Genomic DNA, 22,943 nt, shown 5'->3' with positions numbered 1-22,943 from the left:
CTCATTGTAATTAACTCTGTAGTCTATAAAATAAAAAGTATCATTGGTAGCGCAAATTATATTTTTGATTGTTTACTTTAGAAATTTCGGTCAAAGCTTCATAAGATCCTTTTGAGTGTAGCTGTTCCTAATTTTGACCTCATGACCAAGAGACAACTGGTTTAACAGCTCCCACCACTAACTGTATAGTGCTATTTCTCAGTTACTCTTATAATGCACCCACTACTAGCTCTAGAGTTACTTTAATATCAGGTCATCCCATAAGTAACGTCCGAAAATTGAGTACAGAAAGTGCATCATCATTTCTGTCTCTTTAGAAAACTTTAATGACTAAAATATGTAACAGAACATGTATAAAAATGTTCAGAGAAATAAAAGAAACTAACCCAACTCCACTTTTTCAGATCATTATCAAATAAATACTTATGAAGATGGATGTGTCTGACGAGCACATTAGGTATATAATGCTTTGAGAGTTTAAACAGTGCAGCAGAAACTACACGAAACATTCAGTGCGCAGACTCTCAATGAAAAAAACTGTCGAAGGTGGTTTCAGAAGTTCAGGTGACTACGGCTTAAGTGATGTGCCACGTTTAGCTCGTCCTGTTGAGTTTAATGATGACTTGCTACTGGCTGCACTTGATAAATATTGTGCTGTAACAGTTGAAGAACTAGCACAGAAGCTCAATTCAACCCATTCAACAGTTCACCATCATCTGCAACAGCTTGGAAAGGTGTCCAAACTTAGAAATGGCCCATGATTTAACAGAAGCGAACCTTGGAACAGGAGTGGACATTTGCATTTCTCTGCACTCTCGTGAACGTAACTCACCGTTTTTGGACAAATTAGTAACTGGAGATGAAAAATAAACACATATTTAAAAACGTTAAGCGCCGCAAACAATGGCTCAGTGCAGGTAAACTGGCTAAGCACAGCCCAAAATGGACCTACATCAGAGGAAAGTTAAGCTTTTGGTGGGATATTTTTGGTGTGATCCACTTTGAGTTGCTGCCACTCAATGTAACGATTACATCAGACTTCTATTGTCGACAGTTAGAGCGCTTGAACGTTGCACTGAAATAAAAGAGGCCTGCTTTGATCAATCATAAAGGTGTTGTGTTGCACCAGGATAATTCACGGCTCCATACAGCAAGGATCACATCTTCAAAGATTGAAGAGCTCGACTGGGAAATACTTCCACATCCTCCTTATTTTTCAAACCTTACCCAATCTGATTATCACCTATTCCGAAGTTTGCAGAATTATCTTGATGAAAAGGATCTTGAAACACAAGAAGATGTCAAAACTACCCTCTCTACATTCTTTTCCTTCAAACCCCAAGAATTTTATAGAAGTGGCATTCAGAAGCTTGTGAATCGTTAGCAGGAAGTAATTAATAATAATGGAACATACATTATTGATTAAATAACACTAAAAGCGTTTGAAATCCTTTCTCTTTCTCTGAACCTAAAATCGGACATTACTTAAGGGATGACCTGATATAAGAGTGCGATTTGATTATCACTCTTATAACGCATCTAAAACTCCGAAATGCGGATCGCTATTTCACATCAATGGGCCACAAACTATAAATTCTCAAATACATAGTTCAAGAATATCAACTAGTAGACAATATCCGGCCTACAAATTTTGTTATTAAATGTAAATATTATTTACTATTTTTAAGAAACTGACATTTTTAATACTTCCGTCAATTTAACTTAATCAATAAATTAGATGGTATTCATCAGAAAAATGTTTATGAAAATATTGTTTTTATTTTATAAGCGTATTCTATAAAAAGAAAAAAAGAAGAAATGTCATTGTATTTTGCTTTCCAAAGCATTTGACTTCACTCCAATGGGAGCAAACAAGCGTCTACTCTACCGTGTGCTCTTTGAAATGTGCTGATGTTTATAGCGGTTTCATTTGTTGTCTGTTCAGCTATGTGGATCAAATTAGCAGTTCACTGGAATCTTCATGTTCTTTATAAACTTATAGCATACTTCTGTTAATTGTTAGTTGTTAGTTATATTAGTTGTGACTCGTCACGACCCGCAACATATCTGACATAATTTTCATGTCTTTTGCTTACATTTTCCTTATTTTATCATTTTCACGCTTTCTGTTTGTTTGAAGCAAAGCTACACGAGAGCGGTCTGCGCTAGTCGTCCCTAATTTAACAGTGTAATACTAGAAGGAAGGTAGACAGTAATCATCACCCACCGCCAAACCTTGTGCTACTCCTTTACCATAGAATAATAATATTGGCGTCACATTATAACGTCCCCACGGCTGAAAAGGCGAGCATGTTTGGTGTGACGAGGATTCAAATCCGAGGCCCTCAGATTATGAGTCAAACGCCCTAACCACCTGGCCATGCCAGGCCTTCACGCTTTATTGCAAATAGATCAATGAATCCTTGTCCATTTGAAAACATTTTGCACGGTCACACAAACAAACTCACCTAGACGAAACTTTATTTAATAAAGCTGCACATAAAGTAAATAATAAAGTAATAATATTTATAATAACGTACACAGTAAGAAACGATTATAAGCCTTCAATTTATGACACGGTTTTATGAGTTGGATCAAAGAAACTAAAAAAAACGAAGCTAAAAAGTGTTTATAGCAGCCTATGAAGCGAATCGAAGCTAAATTATTGTAAAATAAAGTGGTAATGAAGGGAAACATAGCTAATTATGCAGAAACACCTGAATTCGTATTCAGAAAGTGACGAGCGTATGGTTTTGAACGAATTGCGCATGCATATTTTAGACCTAAATAAGTTAAGGAATACCATAAAAATTGTATTTAGTGTAATGTTTATTTTTAAGGTAATTACATGCGATTTAAAAAGTGTTGTTTTTGTGAAATACTTTGCAAATTAAAAACTAAAGTTGAAATCAAAGCGAACCAAAGCCAAGAGTCACGTAATAGCATCGGCATTGTGTCATCGTGAACCATACTTATTGCATTATAAGGTTTGACTAAAAAGGGTAAAGCGATTCTTAATCGGAAAGTTAATATGCAATCCAGACTCCTCCATAAAGGCATTTTAACGATACGAGGTTTGTAGCGTTTGATCGAGAAATTTTGGGAGAAAAGTTTCAGGGAGGCAAATGCAAACATATAAATTTATATAAATAGCTTTGAGTGTTTTACTTTTATCTCTTGAAGAAGATTCAGATTACTTACATACTGTTTATTTAATCATTTATAATAATTTGAAATATTTTTAGCTTTTTACTCTTATAAAAAAATTATTTGAATTATGGGCTTAATATGTGAATTAGGGTCGAACACAGATTTCCGAACCTATTTGCACCTCGTGGGATATTATTAGGATTATGATCGAAACTACTGTTATTGACGATGGTACCAAACATATGAGGCCCGGCATGGCGAGATGGTTAAGGTACTCGACTCGCAATCTGAGAGTCGCAGGCGCGAATCCACGTCACACCAAACAAGCTCGCCCTTTCAGCCGTGGGGGCGTTATAATGTTACTGTCAATCCCACTATTCGTTGGTAAAAGAGTAGCCCAAAAGTTGGTGGTGTTGACTAGCTGCCTTTCCTCTAGTCTTACGCTACTAAATTAGGGACACCTAGCGCAGATAGCCCTCGAGTAGCTTTGCGCGAAATTCAAAACAAACTAAACCAAACCCACCTTATGATTCAGTGCACTTTAATAATTATAAAACATTTCTTTCTGTTATTCTGAATTATTAATACTTATTGTGATTAGTTTATCATGTTATAGTGATTAATTCGTGTATCATTATTTTTATGTTCTGATTTTTGATGAAATGTTCTTAATCATTATATACTTGGCTCCACATTACCTTTGTAACACAAAAGCATGGGCTATAATGTTAAATGACTTATATGACAATATTTCATTTATAGAATTGAAACAGCTGATGAATTTTTCAATAAAGTACTTAGAAAAGTGGCGCTAAATCTAATTTATTCTTTGTTTTGGTTTCTCGTTTTTAAGCTCAAAGCTACACAGTAAGCTATCTACGCTATGCCTATAACCAATTTCGATGTTGTCAGTCCTCAGGCTTTCCATCTTTCTTTGTAGAGAAACAGAAGCAATGAATGAATTTTGACAAAGCAGGCAAATATCTTCTGTGTTTCCTTCTATAAGTTATAAAACAAATTAAATTGTAGTATACAGGATGGTCCCATATTATCTCTTCTATTTTAAAATTTAATAATTAAATAACTAAAGAAATAAAACCAGGCAGTTTTGAACATTTTGCAGAAGCCCAAGTCAAACAGTTTTTATTTTCCTGTTTATTTGTTTGTTTTTACTCTGAATAATGTCACCTTGTAACGTAGCAACCGTGCAGGGAAAGGTTCAATGCGATAGACTGGTAGAGGTGAGCCAGTTCCCTAGCTTTTGTTCGTCAGACGTCACTGGAGCTCCTTTTTCTGGGGGTATGTTAGAGACATTGTGTATCGCACACCTATAACACCCATTATGAAATAAAAGACCCGGATAACGGATGCCATCATCTTTGTAACTGTGGGCATGTTGCAACGAACGTGGACTGAAATTGAATATTGGTTAGACATTCTAAAAGCCACACCTAGAAATCTACTGACATGTCAATAAAAATTTGTTTCAGTTGAATACAAATTGCTAAAAATTGTATGGTTATACTTCTTTAGTTATTTAATTACTAGATTTTAAAACAGGAAAAATAATTTTCGGCACCCTGTATTAAACGGAAATAATATATTAGTTACTATGAAAATATTATTATTATTTTGTGGAAACTTCTCATATAGAAATTTAAGAAAATAAAATAACATCAACAAGAAAAATTAATTAAATTCTTTAAAGCATATACTTTGTCATCAACAACAAACAAGCCATTTAACAATGGTTCAAAATTGTTTAAAGGTTTACCATATTATATATTGTCATGTATAATACACAAAAATTTTCTTATCTTCAGTTATTAAATTGTTGTTTTTTTCATATTTTCTTACATAACATTTTATCTTATTTCCTGTTATCAAGTTGTTTTTACCTTATTTTTTTACGGATTAATTTCATGAATCTTCCACTGCAATTGGCTTCAACATAAATATACAAAATTTTGCTTTTGACGCTTTACGTTATAGGATGCAATAACGACTACAAACAATATATTAATGTGTCGTAGGTCCCCTATTTACATTCTACCCGCTTTATAAACGTAAAGTTTACTTTAATTTATATAATAAAGGCTTATGTTAAAACAGAAAACTTACTTCTAGGGAGCCGACGTAGGTGTTATTACTAAAAGCTAACACAGAATTTTAATAAACCAGAAAACAAACATAAAATATGGAACAAAACACGCCTAGTTTACATTTTACTTGTCTCTCTCTCTCTTCGGACTAAGTATTAAACAGTTTCTGTGTATTAACAATATCACTCACATATCCACATCTAAAGGTGTCATCCATCAAAACGTGTATACTCAATTTAAACGTAATAATTTTTTTATTTATTCACCTAAATTAGGCCGTCGACTAACAGTTCAATTACTGTTTGTTATTACATAGATCGGTAGGTTGATGAATTATTATAATTACATACTAGACTTTAACAATATGAAGTCGGGTATTGTTGTTTTATGCATATATAAATGTTGTTTTTTTTTGTAAACCGGATTTGTAAAACCCTTTCATTACCACGATACACAACCCAAACTATCGTCTGAAAGATAAGGATGATGCTAATGCAGTTATAAAATTCTGGTTTTGAAAATTTTGTTATCAAGGTATAATCATTCAGTTTTACATCGATATAACACAAACGAAGAATATATACCAGCTGTTCCTTCCCCACAGTAAAAATAGAGGTGGCGCTTTAATATTTCATTCTTATTATGCTGAACACTTCGACATGACAGACTGTTTCCTTAGAAATATCAGGTAAAGAACTGGGATTTTTTTACTGAAAATGGTACATCAATAATCACATAAAAGAGTTTACTCACCCAAAATACCAACAATTCAGTCGTGCTTTTATACGTATAACAACAATATTCGTGTATTAGTCTATATAAATGATTCGTAAAATTATTATATGCTGGGACTATAAAGGACGTACTAAAATAGGTCATAAAATTCTCCTCTTAATAAAAACACTGCAAAATAAAATGCATTTCTTTCGCTTGATAAACTACAAAATAAAAAATAAAAAGTAGAACAATAAAATATCTTTACGAACAAAAATATAAGGCATAAACAATGAAAATGATGGGAGAGGACAAACTGCTCATGTAACTAAACACAATAGTAAAAACCGGGGGAGTAAATTAGTGTTAATTCAGGAACACAAAATTAAGAGTATAAAATATTGAAGTCTGAGTAGATTTAGCGTGCATGAAAATAAACAAATGAACAATGAATAAAAACTTCTTTATATCACACGCAACATAAAATAAATGCTCAAAATAAATTTCGTAATACCCATTTTTAATAATTACACAAAATATAATCTCTCTTGTAGCACCCCTGGAGTCACAGCTTATATCTGTAATTTGACAGTGCTAAACATATCACCCCGTGTCACAGCTTATATCTGTAATATGGCATTGCTACACCTTTCACCATTGCAACACAGCTTGTATGTGTAATTTTACAGTACTAAACATATCACCCCTGACGTCACAGCTTGTATTTGTAATTTGACAATGCTAAAATATCACCCCTGGCATCACAGCTCGTACCTAAAGTGACAAGTGACACATATTATAATTAATCACGGATGAGTCTCCGATTTATTATACGTACTACGATTTCAAACAGCCTGAAATTTGAATTAGAAGTTAATCAAGTTTTAATATGTATCAAATGTATGGCATTTGTCAACAAGAAAGATACACACAATTTTCCTTCTTAACACAAATATACTTTAATATGCAAAGAATAACACAATTTATAATAACGATTATTATAAATACTTATTACAAATATTGGTTTATATCAGGGGTGGCCAAACCGCAGCTCGCGAGTGACATGCGGCTCTCTGACATATAATGTGCGGCTTGCGGAAATATGTTGGCTGAACTCCTTTTTGCATCACAATTAATATATAAGAAAAATTGTTGTTTTGAATTAAGCACAAAGCTACACGATGGGCTATCTGTGCTCTGACCACCATGGTTATCGAAACCTCGTTTTTAGCGTTGTAAGTCCGTAGACATACCGCTGAGCCACTGGGGGGCTATAAGATAAATAAATAAAAATTCAAGCTTTATTTACCGGTATAAACTGAGAGTCCACTGGATTAAAACGTAAGATTAATGTTCATGGTGAGTAAATATATTTAAGAATTTAAATCCTAATTTTAAAGCTAGATTTGATGCAGGGATTAAAGAAATTTCAGAACAACAAGGATTACAGAGGAATTATGCTGGAGAATCAGTAATCGTACAAGCCGGTGCTGGCAATGTTAGTTTTAGTGGGCGTGGCTTGCGATCGCGTGATTGTGGCGTATGTGGCTGTGTTGCGGGCAGCGAATTTAGCGGAGTGTCAGTGTGATACTGGGCGCTGAAGAGTTTGGTTGTGTTACGCGTGTTGGAGCTTATTGTTTCTTTTTACTATAATTTTTTAGACGTGTCTGTGAACATTTTGTGAAGGAAGTTGACGTCATCAAATTGTAAGAAGCGAAAATACGAAGATGAAAACAGAAATTTTAAGCCACAGTGGGAGGAAGATTTTGCATTCACCGTTAAAGGAGGTAAATCTTTGTGTCTTATCTGAAATTTGTTACTCAGTCATTACAAAGCCAGTAACTTGAAACGCCACCATGAAACAAATCACAAACTTTTCGTCTGATTATCCACTTAAATCAGAATTACGGAAAAACAAGTTAACTGAGTTAAAATCACCACTAGATAGCCAGTAGACACTGTTAACAACGTTCAGTAAGGAAGTTGATACAACGACTGAAGCTAGTTTTGTTATATCATAGAATATTGTTCGTGCGAAACGCCCTTATTCTGATGGTGAATTTGTTAGGAAGAATATAGCTGAAGCTATTGCAGGATTAGATCCAAATAACACAAAACGTCAGCGACTAATAGCACAAACACCAGCTTCACGCCACACTACAGAGAGATGTATCTACCAGATCAGTGCTGATGTTTCGGGCGAAATGCAAGATGATTTAAAGAATTCTCTTGCATTCAGCTTAGCCCTTGGCGAATCTACAAACATACAAGTCAACCCACAACTGGCGGTATTTGTTCGTTATGTTTCCTCCAATGTAGCTATGAAAGAAAAGATGTTGGACTTTGTGACACTAAAAGAAACAACTCGTGATGTTGACATTAAAAATGCATTTGACAGAGCCTTAAAGGTGAATTTTCAACAAATTTAATAATTGCCTTAGAAACTGTACTTTAGTTAGGTATATATCCTGTGTGGTTGCCATATTTTTAAACACTTGTTTTTAAGTAAAAAATGAAACAAAATATGCGGGTCCTCGAACTCGCGTTCCCCTCGGTCATTTGGCTGTTTCCGTGACGTTTTACAACTATGACGTAATAGTTGCCAAACACGTTGTTTGTTTTATGATAACATGCTTTACTGCGTTTCACACCATGCAAAGCTTTGTAAAGATCACTTTGAATGCTCATGTTTTATGTCGTATCGCACTATTTTTGATTCCGTGGGTTTCAAGCCAAGCAGATCAAGATTGAAAAAACATCGGCAGTAGACAGGATCGTCCCCACCATCTTTCTTCGTGTAGAGCTGAGGACTGATCTCAGCCTGCTGTGTACAGGTTCCACCCCTCTAAAGCCATCCCTTGCCATCACGAAAAGAACAAACTTAAAGGTATGTGTGCAGTATAAAGCGATAAACATTAACTTGTATAATATAATAATTTAAAATGTTCAAGTTTTTGAAGAATGTAACTAGACATACACTTCACATTCATAAGCATGTTTTGCATTTGTGGCACGTGAAAGTCAGTGAAACCTTGATTTTCTAGTCTAGACAGTGGACAAATCTATCCCAAATAGAGTATATTCCAAGTTTAAAAGCTGGTAGATCATTCTGTATATGTTTTTGTATCATTTTTAAATATGGAAAAGTTTGAAAATTCCTTTTTGCAAATTTAACATTTCAAGATAAATTGAAATAAGACTGTTTTGAACATGTTGAAGTAATCAAGTATGAAGTACATGTTATGTATTTTAAAAAATGTAGATTTGTAAAAATCAAATATAAGCTCCATAACATATTTCCATAACTCATCATAATAAAATTAATCTTAACACAGTACTTTGACATTGTCATATTAAATGTAAATCTCATAAACCTCATAAAGCATGTTGTTTTAATACATAATCTTATATCTTCAGCTTTTAGAGGAAAGTGCTGATGATGACACAGTTCCTACTTCTGTAGAGGAAGTTGTGATTCAGCCCACCCCTGATGATGACTGCCAAGACTCTAAAGCTGACTTATTTCAGAGTGTGTCTGTTCAGACTCTTGTAAGTAGATCATGACTGTTAGATTAAACATTCATAAGTTGCAATAATTGATGTATAATTTTATTTACATTAATTTGAATCTAACCGTGAAAGAATGTTATTATTTCAATACCTAAATGAAAACCTATTGTTTTAGCCTATCCCAAGTATTCCAAGAGGGACACAAACTGGCTGGTATTCTGTTTCCAGAAGTGTACAGGTATTCCCATCTGGCTTGAAGAATGTAGCTACTCAGACAGAAAATCTTCTAACGATAGATTCTGCTTGTGGTACTGCTAAGTTAGTTTGAATATGAAATTTTCATTCATGATTTAAAAATATTCAATAGTCAGAATAGTCTTGTTAATATTATTTTGAATATTTATTATAAACTATTGCTGGTAAATAGTACATTGTTCATATACTTCTAATTCTTTCACTGATTTTTGCAGAATCATCACCTGCTGCTAAGAAGTCCTCTGTATCACAAGTGCCAGATGCTGATGATACTGATGATGTTCATATGAGTGGTGATGAAGGTGCTGATCCTGACTAGAAGTTGTCAGATCTGTGTAAAAAGTAACTGTTCCAGGTTCGTTCAGAGTAGGTTCGAATTGATATGGTGCTACTCGACACTGTTCAGAACACAAAGTCAAAACAGACTCCACCTCTGTTTCTCCGTATGCACTGGCCATGTTTATTTGCATTCAACGCGCTGACGTTGGCGGTTTGTTTGACAATTATTACGTCACAGTACTTTTCCCAGCGGTAAACGTAAAAACTAAAACGTTCGGATTGCCGCTCGGAAAGGGCTCTTTCTGCACCAAGTTCTATGTTTCTTTTATTAGCATATATTATTTATAAAAAATGTGAACCTGCAAAATTAATCAGTATGAGTAGTTCTTTTGACCGTAAACTTTTCTTTTTTCTGTAAAATTCACCTTTAACAAATGCTGATAATCTACTGGATAAACTCGTCAGTGTTGCAGCAGATGAAGTACCTGCAATAGTGGGAAAAATGCAGGATTAATTACACTTATGAAAAGTGATCCCACCTTTCCAGAGTTTCTCCCTGTTCATTGCATTATTCATCGTGAATACTTGGCAGCCAGACACTTTAAGTATGAAGATGTTATGAAATTTGTTCTTGAAACAGTTAATTTCGTACGCTTAAATGGGAAGACCCACCGACAGTTCAGAAATTTTATTGAAGAACTGAAGCTTGAAGATAAACCCAGTGATGTCTCTTTCTACCACATTGTGAGGTGGCTGTCAACCAGCAATGTTTTAAATAGGTTTGTGGATCTGTTGGAGCCTATTATTACTTTTCTTGAAGAAAAGAAAAGATGCTATACTCAACTGGGAAGTGATGAATGAATGCAATATCTAATGTTGTTTACTGATATAATGAATCATTTACAACCTCTTAACTTGGCACTCCTGGGGACGGGATAAGATTGTTTCTGATCTTACTCAGACAATTTTCAGCTTTCAGAATAAAATAAGACATTTTCAAAGAGATATACTGTCAAGAAATTTCAGTTACTTTCCCAATCTCAAAAGAATAGTAAATACATTCCCTTATATTTAAATAAAAAACCATAAAATGAAAGAATACAAAGATAAGTTACAAGGACTGCTTGATAATTTCCTACACAGGTTTGAGAACTTGCCGAAGCTAAAGCCCTGCTTCGCCTTTCTTGTAAATCTATTCATGATTGATGTGATCAATGATGGTTGTCCAATTCTCGAACAAGTTACAGAATCATCTGCTGTGGAAATGGAACTAATAAAACTACAGGAGAACCTGAGTCTAAAGATTATCCATAAATCCCATTCTTCAACTGAGTTCTGGAAGCAAACTCCAGAAATAAAATATCCTGAATTGAAGAAAACCAGTATGCGACTCATCTCAATTTTCAGCACAACATACTGCTGTAAATCACTGTACTCTGTAATGAAGTTTGAAGTCGAAGCATTGTGCAATCCTTACAAATCAACATCTGATGGAGCTAATTCGTACAGCCTTGACAACATATCAATCGGAATTTCAACGACTCACAACCAAGATGGAAACTCACAAGACCTCTACTAGCAGTATATAGCCTGATAATTGTATCAATAATGTCTGATTGTGTCAGAAAAATAATATGATAAGACTAAAATTTTGTAAGGTGGTATCTGGTTAAAATATCTCTAACTTTATTGTTTTACGTAGTTTCCTCTATGTTTTCACCAGATATTTACTAAGATAAATAAATATCATTAAAAATATCTGTTTTTACCCTTTTATTTTTGGCAGTCTTATTTTATGTTAATGAAATGCATATTTTTCTTAGACGTTTCCGTAGTTCATTACCCTATTAAATACGCTCAATATCATTAAAACAATAATCAGCAAGGATTTTGAAAACATTTGGTATATATATTTGTGTGTACTTTGTGATTATTCAAACTAATACAAATTAACAGTTTAAAACCTACATATATGAATAAATATAATTACGTAATGTATTTATTAGCATTGATATAACAAAATATGCATCCAACAATAAAAACGTGTGTGTAATATTTGTTCATACCTTGCGACTCTTACGTTAAGCAAGTTTGACCACCCCTGGTTTATGTACAACAGTTTTGCAAATTTACAAATTATAATGAGTCTTCTACCTGGTCTGCAACTGAATATTTTATCGATGATTCAGGTCCAAGACGAGTAAATAATTCTGATTTGATATTGTGATCTCGTTTAAGCAAGCTACCTTGGCTGGCTTCACGTCGCTGACTTTTTACCGATGAAGATATTTAAAGTCATCGTAAAAATATTAATGTTCGAAGCTAATTCACTGAAGTTAAATAGTTTATAATGTTCGAAATGTATAAAAGTTCCTGGTCAAATTCTGTAGTTTTTTTCCGATTAATACACGATAACCACAATTATACTTTCTGAGGCTTTTGGTATACTGACTGTATCTGACCAATGATATTTTATCTCTTGTCTAGTTGTTTTTATATGAATCACGAGAGATTCTAGAACTTTCAACAGTGTTCGATAACACGCTAGCATTTTCGTAAAACAAATATTGTTGATTCTTGCTCACAAAAATCTTTTACAAATTTAGAAAACGGGCCGAACCTCTGCAATACAATCCAACAATGTACATCACATCCATGAAACTGAAACAAATGGTGGTATTAAAATAAACGTATATCTATCTGTACATCCGTTACACAAGACAGTGTATAAAAATTCTTCTCATATTTTTTTTTTCTTAGCCCAATACTTCACATCTGATTATCTGCGCTCTGTCCTCTGGGAAGAAGCAAATATTTGGTATAGCAACGCTACACCATGGGAATTCAAACCATGGATTTTTAGTATCGTATTTATTTGTTTGCTGAAATGCACAAACTAGACAATATGGTATATGTGCTTGCTCACCATAAGTATCGAAACCCAGTTTTTAGCGTTATAATTTGTCAGGGTTGGTTAGTTGTTTGGAATTAAACACAAAGCTACGCAATGTGTTATCTGTGCTCTACCACAACGGGTATCGAAACCCGATTTCTAACATTGTGAGTCTGTAGACATACCGCTGTGCCACTGGGGGTGGGGAGTTAATTTTTCAGGGAAGACCAAACATCACATTTTTACATTGCGAGTTCTAAGACTGGTCTACTGAGGGACAAGCTCAAGACGAGATGAACCATCTGGATTAGTAAAGAAAATTTACTGGAATCAAGTATTTCTGTATCTTACGTATTTTTATTGGAATGTCGTATTGTTGTTATATATATAACATTTTCAAACTGAAATCCCTCAAATTATTTTGTGGAATGATTATTCTCATCAATTAATTTTTAATTATTAAAACTTCAAAAATATTACTTATTTGTTTGTTGCATTTCGCATAAAACTACTCGAGGACCATCTGTGCTAGATGTCCCTACTTTTGAAGTAATGATTGAACTCACCTCCTAACATATCGGTAATATTTAGTCCAGTCATTAAATTGTTTTAACCGTCTTTTTGTTTATTTATCAAATTCACAACGCACTCAACGAACAGGTTCAGTCATAGACGTTATCTGCGGACCAGACAGAAGGAAATTAGTCGGGAGCAGCGGCCGCCTCAGGCGGATACTCGTAACCAACTCGCTTGATTGTCTATACCTTTTGTAACGCACCCACATTTGTAGGTATGAAGGATGTTTAATAGCACTACTAGGCACAGTTCTCCTACCGCTAGGATATTATCAATAATAGTCCTACTTTAGTACCATGATTACGATCTTACTTCTCGCTATCATCCAGCGCTTACTTCAGAAAGAGTAATGTAACACCGCACAGGCGGTGATAAGCTAATTCGAATCAAACTTTCACTCAAAACCTGGTAGATCTTTTCAGTATTTTTCTTTTCCTTGTATGGAATATTTATCGTTTTAAGAATGCCTGATATGACCCAGTAATTAGCATGCTCGAAGTGTTAGGGAATAGGTTAAGGTTCGCGTCCAGTTGTCAAAAACACCGCGTTTGCACTTTGGACGAGTTAAAAGATTGTTTCTGAACTTCGCGCAAAGCTACACGAGGGCTATCTGCACTAGCCGTCCCTAATTTAGCAGTGTAAGGCTAGAGGGAAGGCAGCTCGTCATCATCACCCACCGCCAACTCTTGAGCTATTCTTTTGCCAACGAATAATGGTATTGACCTTTACATTATAACGCCCCCACGGCTGAAAGACGCACATGTGTGGTGTGACGGAGAGAGTTATAGGAGCAACAGAGAAATCACACTATTCGCACAGAGAAGAGTACCAAAAGGTTGACGGCAGGTGTTGTTAACAAGATGACTTCACTGTAGTCTATTTTAATGTGAATATAACCTATAAATATCACATGTGACTGTAGGTAATATTTAATGGACATTGTTTTACTGCGAATATGACCTACAAATACCACGTAACTGCAATTAATATTCGACGAACAGCGGTTTAAACATAGCACATGTTAAGTCGTCTGAAATGTCACTGTATTTCTTTTACTCCAGTACTGTAAATAATGCTCGTTTTGCAGGTGGTGCCTCGAGCTAACAGGTGTCACTTTGGATTAACAGGTGAATAAAATGGAAACTCTAGTTCAAGACTCACTACGAAAAAACATCAGCCACAAAAGAATGATGCTTCTAAAGTTACGGGCGCGTATCATTAAGTTTTGAACGACGAGGTTACCATAGCTACTGAGATATTTGTTCAAACTATTAATTGTTAGACCATGAGGTTACTATAACCACCGGAAATTTTGTACAAATTATTCAGCGCTAAATAATGAGGTTACCATAGTTACTGGGAGACTTGAGCATATTACTAAAGAATGAAGTTGCTATGGTTAACGAGATACTTGTGCACGTGACTAAGTTTTGGACGATGAGGTCAATATGGTTACAGAGAAATTTGTACATAATACTAAGTGTTAAACGTGAGGTTAATATAGTTAATGAAATCGTCAGTTATCGCAGAGTTAAACAATGCAACCACTGCCTCATCACTTTTTCTTAAGGATTTCGTTGCAACAATATATGCGAAACAAGACATGTTACACGTATTAAGCAGGGGATTTACATCATATGTTCAGAAGCGGTGTATTATTAACAGCTTCATTTCTTAAAACCAGAGTAAGAGAAGGAGGCGCATACACCACCGTAAACAGCAGGAAAAAAATATCAACTCACCATCTCTGTCATAATGACTCCACACTTCCATAAACTGAGTAGCGGTCAAGTTCTGTATTTCCCTCGTGTTTTTGTCCCGGAACTGCCTCATGAAGTTTCCTCCTGCCTTCACGTTCTCTGCCATTCTTCTCTATTTCCCGGTTGTAAGTGCTCGACTAAGCGCTAGCTACAGGTAGATAAGGTACTACGTGGACTATTCTGATTGAATATGTTGACTGCCTACCCTAACGTGCCGAGTGATAGTTAAACCTTACTGCGCCAGCCTGACGTTATATTAACCGATTTTCCCAACTCTAACGCAGAAATGGTTATTCTATTACGCATGCGCCCTATCGACCACGGTGAGATGTACCTGTCGAAGCCTGTCGGACACGCTGAGTAACAATTATAGCTTTCCAGTGGATTATAAGACATAAAGTTTTCCTGTTATAGTTAGAAACTAAATAAACCTCTGAGAGGAAGAGAAGTGACACAGGATACGTGTTATCGTGTTTTTCCCGGAATATAAAAACACTATTTTATATAGTAAATAACAACATGTACATCTAAGTGTGTTTGATAAGCTGGTTTTGAACGATAGAGTTGTATATTTTTTAGCCTGCACAAATATTTTGATGAAGCTTAGCTCTTTGATATTGTTAAGAGTTAAGGTACTAGCATCCGTAGCTTGAGTAATTGTACTCGTATGTTACTTCTACATCAAAGACTTTCTAGTTATAAATAAACCCAATATCATACCGGAATCGATTAAGGCACTATTGGTAAGCCCCCCGCTAGTACAGCAGTATGTCTCCGGATTTACAACGCTAAAATCAGGGGTTCGATTCCCCTCGGTGGGCTGAGCAGATAGCCCGATGTGGCTTTGCTATAAGAAAAACACAAACACATACACTATTGGTAAATATGGATATCAGTAATTCCGAACACCGTGAATATCAATGGCAGTAAGCGAATCAATGAATTCTTTTTTTTTTTTTCTCGTATTGTTGGCGGTTATGTAAACCCATAACGAAGTGGGGGAGGAATGAGTTAATTCTGAAAATATTAGCGGTATGTATATTAGTAGATATCAGCTATTGGTACTATAAAAAGTGTCATAGAGTTCAAATGTATGCACACTAAAACAAGAACAAATTCAAGGAAATGTAAACTATGTGCCACGGATGCTAAAGTATTATTATACTATTGGAAGTACTCTTTCTTTTAGAGCAAAGCTGTAAAATGAGCTACGTTTTCTTTATCCAACGCGGAGGGCCCGGCATGGCCAGATGGTTAAGGCAATCGACCCATAATCTGAGGGGCGCGGGTTTGAATCCCCGTCGCACCAAACATCCTCCCCCTTTTAGCCGTGGGGGCGTTATAATGTGTGGTCAATCCCATTATTCGTTGATAAAAGAGTAGCCCAAGAATTGACGGTGGGTGGTGATAACTAGTTGCCTTCCCTCTAGCCTTATACTGCTAAATTAGGGACGTGTAGCTTTGCGCGAAATTCAAAACAAACAAACCACCTCGAAGACGATCTTCTAATCTTAGCATTATAAGCCCCAAATTCACCAAGGGTCCAAAATGTTGGGCAAGAGCTTTTACATATTTGTTTAGGAGAAACTAAATATATCATTATTTTCTGAGGAAACATAATCATAGCAAAATACTTATTGTACACGCACACAAAAACACACATGTATATACTTATTCCTCAGATAACTTATGCCAACAAAGAAAGTTAAAAAAACACGTACAAAAAAGCGATACCCATATTCTAAATACTTTTTTTTAATTTTACATCATTGAGAAAAGAGAATTTCTCATGAGACAGTGAAACACAGTTTCGTGCTAGAGCATTGAGCCTGTTAGTTATTGGTACTGCAGGGTAACATTTCCCGATTCATTCAAATCAAATCGCATTCGAATCATTTCAAAAGCTTGCAATATTAAATAACAGTTTCAACTTACGAGAAGTATAACATAATTTTTTGTTGTTGTTGAAGAGATGTTTGCAATAAATCGTTCTCAGTTTGGTTTCTTCTACTCTTACTGTGTTAAAAAAATGTTAAGCTCAACATGGATAAAAAAAAAGGAATCGTGACGTAATCATAAGTTCACGAAAATTAGTGGTAAGCAATACGTTTCAGTAACATTTTAACAACAGGAGAGTTTAGCCACAAAATTACGAATACATGAGCGAAATAAATACAAAATACGATACAGAGACGCGATAACATTTCATCTTTATATAATTCTGCTAGAAATACAGATGTGACGCCTTTGCTATTAGAAGTAAAGGTTACAACTAATAGCCACCCATTTCACGGAAGTGACAGACATTTTAGTGGAAAAGGTTCAGACAATAGCAGCGGAAAAACGTGAGTGCACGAATGATTAGGAATATGAGCTCCTTTTAGACTTAAAAAGTTCGTTAAAAATGTTCGCTTAGATACAGACAATTTCATTCTCCAACACGAGACTTATTTTCCACAATGAATATTATAAACATTTTTAGAGTTTTGCTTCAATCTCCAATTCAGTTTAATTGAACGTAACTTTAGAAACTCTGTCAGAAAAATAATTAACACACAAGGTAAAATGCTAAACAAGTGAATTTAATTGAAATAATGACAAAAACAAGTTACTACTCGTGTGAGGCTTAATGTAACTGCTTAAGCCTAAAATAAAAAAGAGAGAGGGAGAGATAGCAAACCTTCAATATGACAAATGTATTAAAGAAATGAACTTTTTTAGTAGTACACAATAAATACATTAAAATTAGATTGTTCTCAGGCTCAAAATAGATAATTTAATGCATAAAGATGAAATACCGTAAAACTGGCTGCAATCTCATTTTTAAATATTTATCGCATACTATTAAATAATGGCTTTATTTCTTTAATAGGTCTACAAAATTGAAAAACATAGACAAGTATTGTCCTAGCCTTAATAAGCGAACGTTAATTATAGATTGTATGTATTTATGAATTACGTACCTTCCCTGACATAATAATATTGTAAATATTCAACCAGATCGTGCTACATAAATATTGTAATAATATTATCCAACATGATCAAATATGAAATATGTTATGATTCTCAACATAGTAGAGTTTTAAATACATTTTTCTTTCAAACAATAGATGCACCACCTTGTTTGGAGGGTTACTGAGTTTTTTGGTTAAAGAAACCCTAACTATGTATGAATCATATAAAAATACCATCCATACTGCAGTTAATTTCATTAATTACTGTTGTAGTTCCATATTTGCTTGACTCAATAAATTAGAAAAACCAATTCATTTGGGCCAGGTGATTAAGACACTCGACTCGTAATCTGAAGGTCGCGGGTTTGAATCCCCATCACACCAACGACGCTCGCCCTTTCAGCCGTGGGGATGTTATAATGTTACGGTCAATCCAACTATTCATTGGTAAAAGAGTTGGCGGTCGGTGGTGATGACTAAGTGCCTTCCCTTTAATCTTGCACTGCTAAATTAGCTATCAGCTAGCGCAGATAGCCCTCGTATAGCTTTGCACAAAATTCAAATAAATAAACAAACCAATTATTTTGGATCAATACTTTGCATTCAGTGTTTTTACGAGCAGAAACATAAAATTGCGTTAATTTCATAATAGGTGGACGATACTGGTAGTCAATGATATAAAAACAAGTCTATAATTTAGAATTTAACTGTGTTCTTAATTAGAAAAATACCGTACCAAACTACGATATAAAACAAAATAATACGACATACAGTATCTTTAAACACAACAATATAATACTTAACAAAACAATGTCGTCTCTAACTAATCTCAAACAGTATCCTATCCAACTAAATAGAATACTATCCTATCTTACTAAAAGGAACAATATCATCCATGACTAAACACATCAGTACCCTATCTAATTAAATAGAATACTATCCTATCTTACTAAACAGAACAGTATCGTCCCTAACTAAACACATCAGTATCCTGTCTAACTAAACATAATGCTATCCTATTTTACTAAACAGAAGAGTATCGTCTCTAACTAAACACATCAGTATACTATCTTACTAAACAGACCAGCATCTTAAATAACTGAATACAACAATATTCTACCAAAATAAACAGAACAGTATTTTAGCAAACTAAACAGATCTGTATTCTACCTAACGCAACAGACCAGTATTCTACTTAAATAAACAGATGAGTTTCGTACCTAAATAAAGAAAACATTATTCTGTTTAACTACATCTTACATAACAGAATGATATCTAACTAATTAGAACTAATTAGATCAGAGAAAGAAGAAAGAAAAAAGAACAAAGAAGTTAACCACAGATATATATATATATATATCTGCATGTACTATTAATATATATATATATCTGTGGTTAACTTGATGGTTTGATATATTTCAAAAATAAAAACATTGCCTGAAACGTATCGGCAATAGTATATATATATATTTGTATTTAACTTTTTGATGGTTTGACCTACAACATTTTTATTTCACCTCTTTTAATAACCACTACAATTAATTTCCTACACAGTTTTAAACAGATCACTGTTCTACCTAACTAAAACAGACCAAGAATTTGCTTACTTTAGCGTAAAGCTACATAATAAGCTGACTGTTATAAGTCATGAAGCTTACCGTTGAAATATTAGGGTCACTTGAATCAAAGAAAGCAGTAATTCGGAGTGATGGAACACATAAGTAACAACTATTATACAGAATCAAAACTGGAAAATTTACCAAATCATATGTTTGGTTCGGTTTTTGAATTTCGCGCAAAGCTACACGAGGGCTATCTGCGCTAGCCGTCCCTAATTTTGCGGTGTAAGACTAGAGGGAAGGCAGCTAGACATCACCACCCACCGCCAGCTTTTGGGCTACTCTTTTACCAACGAATAATGTTATTGAGCGTAACATTATAACACCTCCACGGATGAAAGGGTGAGCATATTTCTTGTGACGGGGATTCCGTGGCAGGTATTTAGCTTTGCAGGAAGATGCACTTCTCAACTGGGGTGTTCAGGGATATTTATATCTCCCTTCGCCCCACTCGTGATAGAATTTTGCATAAGCATTGGGAGCTTAGATTAAATCTTCGATCAGACTTGTTAATACTTAACTTGATGGATGCTGAAGTAATAAGAGTGGTTTCAGAGAAAAGCAAATGAAAAAGTCCGGCCAGCCCAAGGCGGCAGAGACAAGGCAGTTCAGGTCAGTGACTGAAGACTGAAAAGAAGCAAGTCAACGAAAATTAACTCAAACGTCCCGTATTCAGGGCTGAGGTGGCTGGGATCTATAAATCCTAGTGCTCATAATTTGCTTGGGGGGGGGGAGAAACAGGAGTGCCCCGAGAAAACCCACTTTTAGAGACAGGGTGTCGAATTAATTTACCCTATCGGTGCCCGGAAGTCGCTGGAAAAGAAAACCAAGGTTAGTAAAGCATTAAGCTATATAATCAGCATTGTAATTAACGTAAGAAAAGATATTTAGCTCGTTCGTTGGTACATGATAGGTGTTCATCAAAGCTTGGGTTGAATCCTGACAGGAATATAAACTACCGACCCTCAGATTACGAATCAAACGCCCTCACCACCTGATTATGCCAGACCTCAACGAAAAACACAAAAACAAACCACAATAATTTAATCATCTGATAATAAAAGCAATTAGAAAAGATTAAGGTAAAGAGACAAAACATTGTGGCATTCTTTACAGTTGACACAGTAATATATCACGTGACCAACAATCAAGCAAAACACGGTATTTTTAACAGTCTGATTTTCTGTGAATGTGCCCGTATTTCGTTGTCGTGTGTATGCTTTCTGTGTAACTGTGTCTATATTTTGTTGTAAGGAGTGTGTATTTTGTACTATTGTGTCGTAGTGTGTATGTATTCTGTGTTAATATCCCTGTATTGTATTGTATTGAGTGTATACTATCTTACTGTGTCTGTATTGTTTCATAGGGTATTCTTATTTCGTTTATGACGATGTTATTTTCCAGTAGACGTATAGAGTGAACAGGAACAGGAAGGCAAATGTGATGAAACAGTTTAATATTTATTTTAGGGATAACTCATTTTTTCAAGTGGGTATAATGATTATTATTCAGTCAATACTTTGTGGAGAAAAGCGAAAAAAAAATACTGTTTGCGAAGCGTGTTCTGCATTGAGGTAAATCATTTTAAGAGCATTCGACAACACATTTCTTCTGTCGTCGAGATGACATAACCTCCTCGTCAAGAACACTAGGAAGAACAGCATTAGTGTGCCTGAAGTTTCGCATGTTTATGACGATGAATCGAGCGTGTTCTTAGTGTATATATCAAGTTTAATAAATGTCTTTTGTTATACTGTAATGAATGAATAACACTGCTTAATAATGTATGTACATTATGTATATGTATTATGTGATCATGTTTATAAATAATGTTGTATTATGCTGGTGTTATGTGATAGCGTTTGTGTATTATGTTGTATTGAGCGTGTATTGGTATTGTAGTATGCTTTGTGTAGTACTTTGTGTGTAAATGTGATGTGTAATCTAAAAAGAGAAAGTGGAAATTCATTCACTAACTATGTTGTTATAAAGCACATTTTTAACATTTTAATATCATAGTAGACAGGAAGCGAATTCGGTATTAAATATGAGAAGCAGTGAAACAATAAATTAATAAGTAACCATTGAGTTAGGTTTACTGATGTGTCTGCATTCTGTTGCTTATATTCTCTGTTTAGACTGACTCTATGTCAAATATTATATTTTCAACTTTTATCTCTGGAGAAGAAAAAAGAAATTATAATATACAATCAGTAAACAGTTGGTTTACTGTATAATATGTAACAAGTTTACTAATACATATTTATTCTAATATCGATGTTTATTTTAGCTAAATGTATATTTAGAAATGTGTGTAACTTAAATCTCGCCTGTTCTCTAAATTTGTAGAAAATTTTCCAGCGTAAAAATCGACAGCGTATATATATATATATGTGTGTGTGTGTGTGTGTGTGTAAATACGAGCATTGTTGGTACAATTGAACTTTCAGGTACCTCGCCTGAAGTTTATAAATCGAAGTGTCAGAAACAGTTTTAGAATATTGTTGGTTTACTACAGCTAGTGTACTACAAACCTCGAAAGCTATAATTATGATTAACGTTTATTAATCGGAAAATTACAGATACTTGATCAGGAACGTTTATAGATTTTGAACATTAAAAACCGTTCAACTTCAGTGAATTAAATTCGGACGTTAGTATTTCTACGAGGACATTACATAACGTTGTCGGAAAAAAGTCAGCTTACAAACGTTGTGAGGCCAGCAAAAATAGAGAGCTAGCTACTTTATCAACTAGAATTGAACTGTCGACAAAATATTCAATTCCAGACAAGATTCAAGACACAGTATTTCTTGCAAGTTTGTAAAACTTTTGTATATAAATCATTATTTGCAATAACTATTTTTAATATATGCAATTTTAAATGTTATTGTTGTTTGTACATTAAAATATATTTGTGTTAAGAAAAAAATTGTGTATATCAACCTTGGCAAATATCATAAATTTGATACACGTCGACATACAATTAACTTTTAAATTCAAATTCAAATTTCCGTTTACTTGAAATTGTAATAAACAACATACCTAACATAATAAATATGAGACTCGTTGGAAATAAATTATAATACGTAAGAAATATCGAATAATAAATTATGCATAATACCAAAATA

At 34.4% G+C, this 22,943-nt stretch overlaps 1 protein-coding gene across 1 annotated transcript in view; it reads right to left on the bottom strand.

Moving 5' to 3' along the window:
• The window catches only part of LOC143236035 (calbindin-32-like), a 100,884-nt gene extending 85,195 nt beyond the window's left edge, over nucleotides 1-15,689 (bottom strand). Inside the window, exon 1 of the mRNA XM_076474265.1 lies at nucleotides 15,222-15,689. Coding sequence (XP_076330380.1) covers nucleotides 15,222-15,345 — 124 coding nt within the window. The 5' untranslated portion in view covers nucleotides 15,346-15,689. The remainder of the gene's footprint in view (nucleotides 1-15,221) is intronic.
• Between the last annotated feature and the right edge of the window lie 7,254 nt (nucleotides 15,690-22,943).

The sequence above is a fragment of the Tachypleus tridentatus genome, chromosome 13, assembly GCF_004210375.1.
Source record: "Tachypleus tridentatus isolate NWPU-2018 chromosome 13, ASM421037v1, whole genome shotgun sequence".
In the NCBI taxonomy this organism is placed as follows: Eukaryota; Metazoa; Arthropoda; class Merostomata; order Xiphosura; family Limulidae; genus Tachypleus; species Tachypleus tridentatus.
Note: the sequence above shows the minus strand (reverse complement) of the source record. Positions and strands in the feature narration are given on the sequence as shown.